Source organism: Phoenix dactylifera, chromosome 10, assembly GCF_051530095.1.
Source record: "Phoenix dactylifera cultivar Ajwa chromosome 10, Ajwa_hap1_PhDact_Kaust_v1.1, whole genome shotgun sequence".
NCBI lineage: Eukaryota > Viridiplantae > Streptophyta > Magnoliopsida > Arecales > Arecaceae > Phoenix > Phoenix dactylifera.
Genome location: NC_143199.1, coordinates 30,160,282 through 30,171,693, shown reverse-complemented (window position 1 = coordinate 30,171,693; position 11,412 = coordinate 30,160,282). Strand labels below are relative to the sequence as shown.

General features: G+C 36.2%; 1 protein-coding gene across 2 annotated transcripts; it reads left to right on the top strand.

The window, feature by feature from the left end:
- Positions 1-9,838, top strand: LOC103698258 (choline transporter protein 1-like). Of its 2 annotated transcripts, none has more exons than XM_008780252.6 (10): positions 1-364; positions 1,458-1,816; positions 2,366-2,511; positions 2,967-3,150; positions 4,369-4,442; positions 4,519-4,632; positions 4,935-5,291; positions 6,675-6,935; positions 8,158-8,385; positions 9,444-9,838. In XM_008780252.6, exons 1-10 carry the CDS (start codon positions 156-158, stop codon positions 9,633-9,635), a joined length of 2,124 nt encoding a protein of 707 aa, XP_008778474.4. In that variant the 5' UTR covers positions 1-155; the 3' UTR covers positions 9,636-9,838. The 2 variants fall into 2 exon arrangements, with proteins under 2 accessions (XP_008778474.4, XP_089782035.1); XM_089925909.1 differs by having other exon boundaries at positions 8-364; positions 6,678-6,935.
- The last annotated feature ends 1,574 nt before the right edge of the window (positions 9,839-11,412 follow it).

Genomic DNA, 11,412 nt, shown 5'->3' with positions numbered 1-11,412 from the left:
GGCCTTCGTCTTTTCCAAAATAAAACTATTCTTCACGAACACCAGACGAAGCTGCTTTCCCTTCTCCCCACCAATCCCAGCTCCCCACTCTCACTCTCGCTTTCAGTTTACACACTCTCTCTTTCTCGTGCTTTAGAGGAAGAGAAAGCGGGGAAATGGGGGGGCCGCTGGGGGCGATCATAGGGAAGTGCCCGACGGCGGGAGGCGGCGGCGGAGGCGGCGGAAGCGACGGCGAGATGGGAGGCGGGATCATAAGGAAGAACAGGAAGTGCAGGGATTTGGTGTTCCTCGCCATCTTCATCGCCTTCTGGGTGGCCATGATCGTCAACTCCAGCTTCGGATTCAACCAAGGAAACCCACTTCGGTACTAATATTAGTCTTGCTTATCCCTTCCCCCTTTCATCTTTTCAATCCAAACCCAAAGCCCTCGAATGGGTCTTCCTTGTATGGTCAAATTGCTGCTTTTGGATGCTCGGATGTTTCCTTTTTGAGAGTGTCAACTTATATACGACCAAGGTACTGCATTCTTTGGAAGAATTTTTCTAACTCGAGGAGAATATAGCCTAAGATGGGAGGAAAAGGGTTCTGTTTGTCGCGTTTAGTGTTTGTAACGAGCTTATGGGAGGGTGTTTTCTTACTGGGGTTGTTCTTAGATGGCTTGTCTGCACGATTATGTTAGAAAGATTGAAACATGTGAGTATTTAGTACCGGTCTTACTTGATTTATTCGGGATTCAAGTGGATTTTTACCTGTTCTGGTCCTGAGGTAATGACTTTTGTTTGGTTATGTAACGAGTAAATCTGAGTGCCAAAACGATGTGAGCTTCTGGAATAATGACTTGGTGAAACCCTTTAATCTATTCCCACTGTTTGGAGTTCGAACTATGGCACGAGGCTACATACATATGGAGCAATCACACAGTTTTTATAAAGACTGTGTTTATTTGGTGCCATAGCCTTCTTGGTTTATATTTGTCCTACATTTGTGACCCCATTTTCATGGTAGATGCTTGGATTATGGTGCAGACGCATTTTATTAGTGTTGATTAGGATAATTGCTGCTTCGTTTCCTCTTCTCAAGGTTTTGGCTTATTTTGACCATTGAGCACTACAGAACTTCTGTTTTTTTTTTTTTCAAATTTTGCTGCAGCAGTCGAGAAAATCCGGTATTGATCAACAAGATTTATTTTTCATAGTTTATGCCCTTAAGATTTTCCTTTAGTTCTTTTGCACCTTTCAATTGGTCAAATCATGGGAAGAGAATTTTCTCTTTTTTCTCATTTCTGTGACTATTTCTTTATCACTAATCAAAAAAGGAAAGAATAAAATAAATTTGTTGTTTAAAATGTGTACATGATTTTTCTTAAGCTTGTTCTTTGTTTTTAGACTGTAAGTCTTTCTGACAGTCGCTTTTTGTTGTTGATTGGTTGATTAATCAAAGGCAAACATCTTGTGCAGGCTCACATATGGACTGGACTACAAAGGAAATGTTTGTGGCAACAAACATGCTGACCCAGATTTACGTGAACTGGAGGTTAGGTATTGGCTGAATCCCAACCAGGTCTACCAAAGTGGTTTGAAGAGTAGCCAGTTCAGTCTGGCTGATGCTAAGAGTATCTGCTTGATGGAATGTCCCATTCCTTCGGAAGATGGCCTCAACTACATTTGTGATTATCCAGAGGGTGACATTCACCTCTCAGTGGATGACTGGATTGACAGGAACTATGATTATTTTGAGTTTCTCACGCCGGAGATGAGGAATAGTTCTCTCCAACTCCAAGGTCCATGTTACCCTATAATATTTCCGAGTGTAAATGGTAAGTGACCAAGTATTATATAACCTGAAGCAGAACTAAAAAGTGGTTCTGCATTCTGAAAATCTAAGATTTAGAAGGGACATGACTAAAGAAATGCATTGATCAACTTGTTTCCTCTCAGAATTGCTTCCCATAGAACTGGCTAGTTCCTTTTGGTTCTGTGATTTTTTTTTTTAAAATGCAAACATGTGCTTCATGGAAAAGAATCCTAGAAAAAAGATCTACCTTTTTGTAGTGGTATTTGTCGAGTTAAGAACAGCACGGTTCATCCAAGACTATATGCAATATTATGCATTGTAGAAAAATGATTTTGAAATATCTGCATGGTTTTCTTCCATCTGGCATTCAATGGGAAATATCAGTTATCCTCATTTTTCTAACATAATGTAAAATGAGTGAAATGAAGGTCATATATTTTTCTTTCCATTTGTATGCACCAACTGAAGATGCATGAAGTCCTACCTCTCACGCATCCATTTCAAATTCTGATCTTCATCTCAGTTTTCTGCGGAATACTTGATTAATGTTCTGTTCTTTGTATCTTTTCAGTTTACTGGAGCTGCCAATTCATAGCACGTGCATCCAACATTTCTTTGAAGCATTGGCTGCAGATGGGTGGTGCTACCATTGAGGAGAACATGCTAATAGATAAGACTATTCACAGAGCAATCAATTCTCCATCTGCTGTCTTAAAGGTTTGCTACCTGTTTTTGGAATTATAACCAAAATATATATTGTGTTCAAGCAGTACCTATTTTTGTGCTTTTGCTCTCTCATCTGTCAGTTTCAATAAATAACTTGGTTAAATGTCCTTGCTAAGTCAGTTTCAATTGAAATCCGGCAAGTCATTTGAGATAAACAGAAATAACTTTGTAGCCATTTTTTCTTTAAAAAGAATACTCATGGAATGCTGTCAAAAGCTCATTCTAGAATCTAAGTCAAAGCTGATTCTTGCAAACTGCATGATAGACATTTCATGGTGTCTCACAAGCCTTTGTAAGGTGAACCTGACATGACTTTTCTGAACATATAAATTGCATGCCTATTTTTTTCTTTTCTATCCAAATCAAATTTTTATCTTCATTCACTTTGAACGTTATCATTAAAAAAAAAAAAACACTTCACTCATGCACTTTTGCATGATCTGCAGAGATACGTGGCAGATATTGGAAAGGCATGGCCTGTGTTGATTGTTTGTGGAGGAATCTTGCCACTATTTTTATCCGTGATCTGGCTATTAATGATTCGCCACTTTGTTGCTGGAATGACATGGATAACAGTGATTCTCTTCAATGCCCTTATAGTATCTGTTACAATGTTTTACTACACAAAAGGTCAGATATGCTTGTTCCAAATTCTTTTTTCTTTTATAATTATTTTTTTTACAGAGTGAATGGCTACTTTACATCTGATATGTATCTAATATCTTTGGTGCAAATGCCAGTAATGTTCCAATAAGTGACAATCAGGTCCTATAATTTATCTTGAAAAATCAAAAATACATCTGTTCATCTATTTGATGATGTTAGACAGTTTTCGCATTCTATGAGAAGTCATAGAATATTTTTTTTTTGTATAGATCATGTAGTATACATGCAAGGCACACATAATCATCAAATAATATGTTCATTATTAACTACAGAATACCTTGTCAGTAGAATAACTCCTAGAACAAAAATAAAGCTGTTTGAAAACTTGAGTCACTAAATAAACTGTTTTATAAAGTTTCTCTAGGCATTGGGGGGTTCGACTTACACTAGGTTTCTTAGAAGCTGAGGAAATTGGCAGGGAAGAGCCTTGGAAATGTCATTTGATCATCCTACCTAATCGTATCATTTTGTCGGACTCGATGTTGTAAATCACACACCAAGCTGAATAACATCTCTCCCACAGTCATTGTCTCCAGCAAATGCTTTTTATACAATCAACGAATCAATCTTTTCATCCTTCCTTGATGTGGTGCAAAGTAATGGTGTTTGTTAAATAAGTTGGTTGTCATCCCTCCTCTTAAATTTAGACTTTGAGGCCAAGTATGCTGATCATGCTCCAAGCACAAATGTTGAGATAAGAGATCTTCATCATCAACTTTGAGGGACACAATGTAAAGTAGAATGAATATGTAAATTTTGCCTTTCCAAGTATCAAGCATCATGAAACATCACCGAGTGCAAGACATCTAAAGTTGAATCTAGATTTATCATGTTGCAAATAGTTTGACAATACGACTTATTAATTGGCCTAACTATTCTGTTTGCTTAGCCCATAGATAGTTCAGTTTGGTCTCGACCACATGCATTTTCTGCTTCCTAGACCAGTAATTGTTATCAAGCTAAGATACCTTATGAGCAAATGATCAATGAAGCAGCAATACACTAGGCCATAGTGAAAATTTAACTGCTTTTACTCATCACCCATAGTAAGATCTTTTGGCATAATTTCATTTTGAATGATAGTTTCCTGATTGAGTATTTATTTTAAGAGATGCATGTTATATGAATTAATAGTTGCTTCTTATTAACCATTTCATGTTTTCATGTTATATGAATTAATAGCTGGATGGATTGGACATGATCCCATATCAGTTGTCATTGGTGTAAGTGATCCATATGTCAACATAAGTGGGAGGGTAAGTTTTTATTGTTAAGCACAATTCCTAAGCAAAATCTTGCTTTCATTTGGCTTACCACCTGAATTTACTCCAGGAAATAAATCACATTCGTGCTGTAGCTGTTCTTATGACGATTGTAATGATTATCACATTCCTCTCTTCAATAGCCATCATCCGCCGTATTCTCATAGCAACATCTGTTCTGAAGGTAAGCATGCATGTAAACCAGGTGGTAAATGTGATACCACTTACCACAGGAGCACATATACAGCCTTATTATGTTTACTAAAATTGGCACAAATATATGTAGCTGAAAACATGGATGCACTCTGTGGGAATTCAGTTATTTTTTTTCCAAATTTGTAAATCAAGAAATTGTGAAACATGGTTACCTAGTTGACTTGATAATTTCTGTCAAAGAACTGCATTATTTGTCAGTAGCTTCTCCATGTCTGTCAAAGAAGTTTAGTCCGGTTTTGTGACTTAATGGCTAACATAATCTGTATGCAGGTTGCTGCAAAGGTTATAGGCGAAGTTCAGGCTCTGATAATTTTCCCAATTTTGCCATATTTTATCCTTGCAATCTTCTATATGTTCTGGCTTTCTGCTGCACTCCATCTTTTCAGTTCTGGTCAGATACTCAGAAATGATTGTAATGCCAATTGCTGTTCATATGACCTGAAGTCCAACAGAGTGAATTGTGACAGTTGTTGTGGCTACAGCATCCATTACACCCCTCATATTGGTATCTCCATCCTTTTTCACCTAGTTGGATGTTACTGGGCAACGCAGTTCATCATTGCATGCTCTTCAACTGTTATTGCTGGATCAGTTGCATCTTACTACTGGGCTCGTAGTGAAATTTCAGTAAGCAAATTATGTACCTGAAAGCTGTATGAATCTAAAGTCTCACATAGATATATATAGACTCACTGGTGCATCATGTGAAGTTGGAAAATTTTACAGACTTAAAAAACTTGATTGGATGTGTTTTTGCCAAAACTGCTACTGAACTTTTTATGCACACTGGAGGTTTCTCCAAACTGAAAGTATTAAACAAGTCACTTTGATTTCTTCAATCAGTATTTGAGAATTTAGTAAACATGGCTTTGGCTTTTGAAACTTGATTATGTGAGTACTTTCCTGATATCTGAGATTGAAATCAGTTCACATATGAGCTTCTTAATGGTTGGTTAATTATTTTGACTTTGTTACATGGGCAAAGAGTTTCAGGACGCCTTTGATTTTCTTGATATTGTAGGTTTTCTTAATTTACAGGATGTAATTCAATTGTAGGTGGGGAAGTCTTACCTTCATTAATAATATCTACTTATAAGGATTGCTACACAATTTATATCCCTAAGTCTAGACCATATGTTGATGCTTAATTCTATCATTGTTCATTAAACAAGCGGACATGATGATGATAACTAGCCTAATATCAAAACCATGCCTATTTGGTAGGGGTGGCAATCGGGTCGGGTCGGGTCGGATCAGATACAAGTCGAGTTGGATGTGGGTGGAGTCAAAACTTCATCAATCCAAACCCAACATGTTTATTAAACATATCAAAATTTCAAATATGCATCCGACCTGTTTATTAAACAGGTAACCCGAGCCGACCCACATAACCCATTTATTAAATAGGTTAAACGAATTAAACGGGTTAGATGAGTTTTTAATGGGTTAAATAGATTTAAACAGGTTAAGTGGGTCGAGTTAAATAGGTCGGAAATTGGTTAAGAAAGTTTCAAATAGGTCAAACAAGTTTTTCAAATAGGTTAAACGGGTCAAGTTATGACCCAACTCAATTATTAAACGGGTCAAAACAGGTTAAACGGGTCAAAGATGTAAACCCGAACCCATCTCATTTAATAAATAGGTTTAGACAGGTTAACCTATTTACGATCCAATCCGTTTATGTCAAACCCAAACCTGCTTAAAATGGTCATTCACGGGCGGAGTTGATGGGCCGGGTCATAAATTACCACCTTTACAATCTGGATGGCCAAAATTATTTCTAGAGGGTTTTTCTGCTTCCTATTCGTGAAGGACATCCGATGTATCTTCAAAATATTATGATTCATTTTATTTCTGAACATTGGATATATGGTAAGGAAGACAACATGGAAAAGAAATGTCTGGTGCATTCTGTAAATCTTAGAATCTTAACTTTTCCTTTAGACTTTTTAAGAGGAAATTCTCTTGTTTTCCTTTTTGACTGAATGGCTGGTATTATGTTGAATGCAGCAGGAGATTCCATTTCTCCCTGTATTTTCTTCTCTGAAGCGGCTCTTGCGTTACAGTCTTGGATCTGTGGCTCTTGGTTCACTGATTGTATCCATTGTTGAATGGATTCGGTTTATACTAGAGTCACTCCGCCGCAGGTTAAAACTTGCTGACAGTTCTCCTGTGAGCCTAATGGGAAAAATGATGTCCTCTTCTTCTCAGTGCTGCCTAGGGTGCATTGATTGGACCATCAAGTCTGCTAATCGGAATGCATATATCATGGTAAGTGTCTGATTAAACTTGCAATTTACATCTGATGCATAGATACAAATTTGCTCATCTTCTTTCCCGAAGATCTGTCATCTTCTTTTCAAAAGAAAACCTGAAATCTTCTCTCTCTCTCTCTCTCCTCATCTCGTTAATATATGCTGAGGTTTATCTGGGTGCAAAACATGTGAATGATTAGAGCTTTGGATAAGTATTGTTGCATTTGATTTTCCTATGCATGTTCTGTAAGTATCAACTGACTTTTCAGGTCCATTGTTAATACTGTATTTTAGGATTGCACAACCTCTTGTCCCAAAAGCAATGGTCAGTCTTTAGTTATGTAATGTAGAGAAGAAAAAAAGAACACATAAGTTTAATTGGATAATGCAACTTGGAGGCAATAATATCTCCATGCCTGAATAACACATTACATATATAATGCAACAATGGCGAGCCTTCGGCCAATCTAAGAAACTCTTAAAGACCTACCATATTGAATGAGTTCAAGTATTAGTGAAGGGTGTGTTATATGTTGAATTAAGCTGGCAGACCTGTTTGTAATGATAGAGTAACTAGAAAACAGTATAATCCTGGATAGTAAACCTTTTGATGTTTGAAGCTTCTTAGTTAATTATGATTGTTGATCCAGTAACATGTTAACAATTTTTTTTGATATGGAATATTGAGTATAATGAAGACAATCTATACCAGGTTTGCTATTTTACTGAGTTCCAAAAAATATGTTTCTCTCAGCTTACTGAGACTCTGCTGAAGAAAAAAATCACACTGCTTGATTTTGCTAAGAGTTCTATTTAAGAGAATTTTTCAGTTAAAACATAATTAAAATTTTTCAATGGTTTTTCTCATTCAATTCATCAAGTTGTGGCCATAAGCTTTACCTCTGCCTCTAGAGTTGCAGAACGTTTAGTGGATAAGTTTGAATGGCTGGAATGAGGCAAGAAGATATTCTTTAGCAACACTCAACCATGTCATTTCCGATAACATGCCATCCTTCATGTCCTTTTGCTTTTTAAAAATTGTAAACCTTACCCATCAAAAAAAGATGAAAGATTAAGGAAGATTTGATTGGTGGATTATCAGAAGTTAATTTGCGTAGATACTGAAATTTATGTGATGACAATAATAATATATTCATATCAAGAAGAATAAATGTGAGTTTATGCATTAGTGACTCTTTGCATGCACTGTGACTGACAATTTTGCTTGTTTCACACAGATTGCTATAACCGGCAAAGGGTTCTGCAAAGCGTCTGCAATTGCTACAGGTCTAATTATGAATAATATATTGCGCATAGGAAAAGTAAATGTCATTGGAGATGTTATTCTTTTTCTTGGGAAGTTGTGTGTCAGCCTCTTCTGTGCACTATTTGCATTCCTCATGTTGGACACTCACAAATACAAATCTGCCCACAACAAGATTTCATCTCCTTTGTTCCCTGTTCTGGTAATGCTCTCAAATTCCATTTATAGCAATTCGTCTTTCCTTCTCCATCTTTTGATCGGAATCTAAAAGGTGTCGCTGTTTCTTTTGAAATTTATATCTGCAGACAGTAGAGATTGACTTTAGAATCTTCTGAGTGCAATAAGTTGATGCTCTAAAACTAGGCTAGATTAAAATGCTTCACTTGTGTAAAAACTAACAGAGGTTTGCTGGGGGTCTCTATGTGAAGGTAAGATTTATTATTTAAGGAATGGATGACTGGACATGGAATTGGATAAAAATTTTGGGAAGCAAGTTCTACAATTGAAGCACTAACATATGTGACAGATTCTTTTACATCTTAACTTGGATGTCCTCTTGGAAAGCATGTTAACTTACTTGTACCTCATAATACATAAACAGACAAAAAAGTAGGAATGCAAGATAAAAACAATGAAGAGGGAAGTCAATCAAGCAAGCTGGTGGAGCTAAAAAGCTATTTTTTGGGCATTGTTTGCTCGTCATTAAAATAAGTTTGGCAAGGATGAACGCTAGTTTGTAGCCAAAAAATGGATGAGGCATTTATGACTTTTCAGAGATTGATAAAATCAAGGAGACTTTTTGTAATGAACACCTTTTCTCATGGCGGATTCTAGATCAAATCCTTCAAAACGTATTAAAATAGAGAAGTTGAAATGGAAGAAATTAAAGTGGACAAGACTTCTAATGACATGATGTTCGGTTCTTTTAGAATCTGACGTGGAGATACTGAACAATTTCCACTAGGAACAAGTTATCTCCTAGGTAATTATCAGTGGCTTGGATCGCGACTTAGGCGAGTTGAATTCATGCAGCAAAGACAGGCCAATTAACAATACTTATACCCATTGTCATGAGTTCTGTTATTGAGGAGGGGACGTTCAAATGACTCTTGCACCTTCTGCAATTACTCTGGTGGCCAAAACATCCACATGGATTACATTCTGCCGGCTTTTATGACAGTTTGCAATAAATATGCTCTCTCTTTTAATGTGTTTTACTATACAGAAGGCCTAAACAAAATGTCTATGCTGCTCTTGTAGGTGTGCTGGGGCCTTGGTTACGTAGTTGCAACCCTCTTCTTTGCAGTTGTGGAGATGTCGATCGACACTATCATCCTCTCCTTTTGCCAAGATGCAGAAGAGCATCAAGGGGCCGCACAATATGCACCTCCACTTCTCATGGAAACGCTGGATGGCCAAGGCGAAATGCAGAGGCTAACCCAGGGACCTTGAGCACATGTATGTTTTTCTTGTTATGTTTCTCAGATCAGCAATTTAAAAGTGAATGCATCATCCCTCTTCCTGGTGTCTTCCGCTCATTTTTCTGTTTTGCTGGTTGTTGTGGAAGTTCACCTTCTTATGCTAAATTCCATGCTTGTCTATTAATTTCATGCATTGAAATCAGTGATGCAGAAGTAAAGATGATTCCTCGACAATTTGTTTACCTGTTACAATCACTTTTTGTTCCTAAGGAAGCTTTTTAGTGAGATTCCTCCTTATACAACATTAAGAAATCTAAATAATATCTTTCAACGAGCTTTTTTGAATGAGATTTTGAGCCGTGACAAATGGTATGAGAGTAGATCCGGCCTATACTGTATACAGCTTAGGGGATATTACAGTATCGGTTTATTTGAGTTGATCATGAGCTGATCGTCGTGTATGTGATTGAATTTGAATGGATTTAGATCTCTTGTCTAACGAGGACGTCAGAGTTCAAATAAGGAGAGTATATGAGGACCATATTGGTGTGTGTTTAGTTTGACACTGGTTATTTGTTAAAAGGTATTGGGTATTTGTATAGGATTAAGGAATTCAAATAATATCTTTCTATTAGTTTTCTAGTGTATATAGATTATACTAGGGATGATACTAGGGATAAAGTTACGGCATAAAGTTTAGGAATGTTATACTAGGGATGATACGTGGGTTATAGCTGTGACCTACCAGGTTGTTGCATGAAACTGAAGCTATAATTATTCAGTTTTTATTACGTATCGAAATATGAAAAGACTCAATTATTTATTGCACCGTATCGGTGCGGGAAACATGATGGCGGATGTTTGAATAGAGGGATGGATATGTGTACTACGTAATTATGGATGTATCTATGTGCATACATAGTATGGACATGGATTCATTCTTAAAACTAATATATGCATAAATATATGTGTTGTGTACATATGCATGTATGTGTGTATATTTGTTGTTAAAACTAATACTATTATTTTAATGGAATCAGACCCTTGAAAGTCGGTGATATATCTGAAAAGCAGAGCCGATTGAAGGTGAAACAATTGATCCAACCAAATAAATAAATAAATAAAATGAAATAATGGAGGCTTACATTAGTTGAATCAATCGAGTGATTGTTTACATGAAAAGAATCTTCCGAAGGAAAGTACGGTAAAAATTAATGAGCTCTAGCGAGGAAAGAAGGCCGTCGCTCTCCAGGCCCCCTTGCGTGTTCTCCCCACCACCTTCTTTGCCTTCTTCAAGAAACGCTTGAACTCCTTGACTTGAGATCCTTGGTCTCGTTGTCGTGTGAGATCTCAAGTATTTTATTATTACAATGGATTCGTTTGGCTCGTAAAAAAAAATATTATTATTATTTTTTTTGAAAAGTTGATGTTTGGGTTGATGGTTAGGAAAGTAGTTGATTCTAAAAAAAGTGGTACATTTCAAAATCTTCTATATTTAGTTGAGCATATATTTTTAAAAAAAATATATAAAATATCTATGATGCCTTTAATAAAAAGAAATATCTTATTCCATTATTTTTAAAAACTAAAGAATATTTTTTTAAAAAATGTTTTAATTTTCAGCCAGTGAACATTGAATTTTTCTATTTCATTTTTTTTATAAAATGTGGAATTCTTATTTTCATAAAAAAGTTTTTTTTTCATTTATTTTTTGAAAACTCCAATTAAACATGAAACATTTCTTCATTTTTCTGTTGGTCATATTTTTTCTTCTCTCTGTACGAACCAAATAAGTCATATATATATAT

Coding starts and splice junctions, on each gene's coding strand:
- LOC103698258 (XM_008780252.6), top strand. CDS start 156: ATGGGGGGGCCGCTGGGGGCGATCATAGGGAAGTGCCCGACGGCGGGA. Junction 3,151..4,368: donor AATGTTTTACTACACAAAAG/GTCAGATATGCT, acceptor ATGAATTAATAG/CTGGATGGATTGGACATGAT. Junction 4,443..4,518: donor ATGTCAACATAAGTGGGAGG/GTAAGTTTTTAT, acceptor AATTTACTCCAG/GAAATAAATCACATTCGTGC.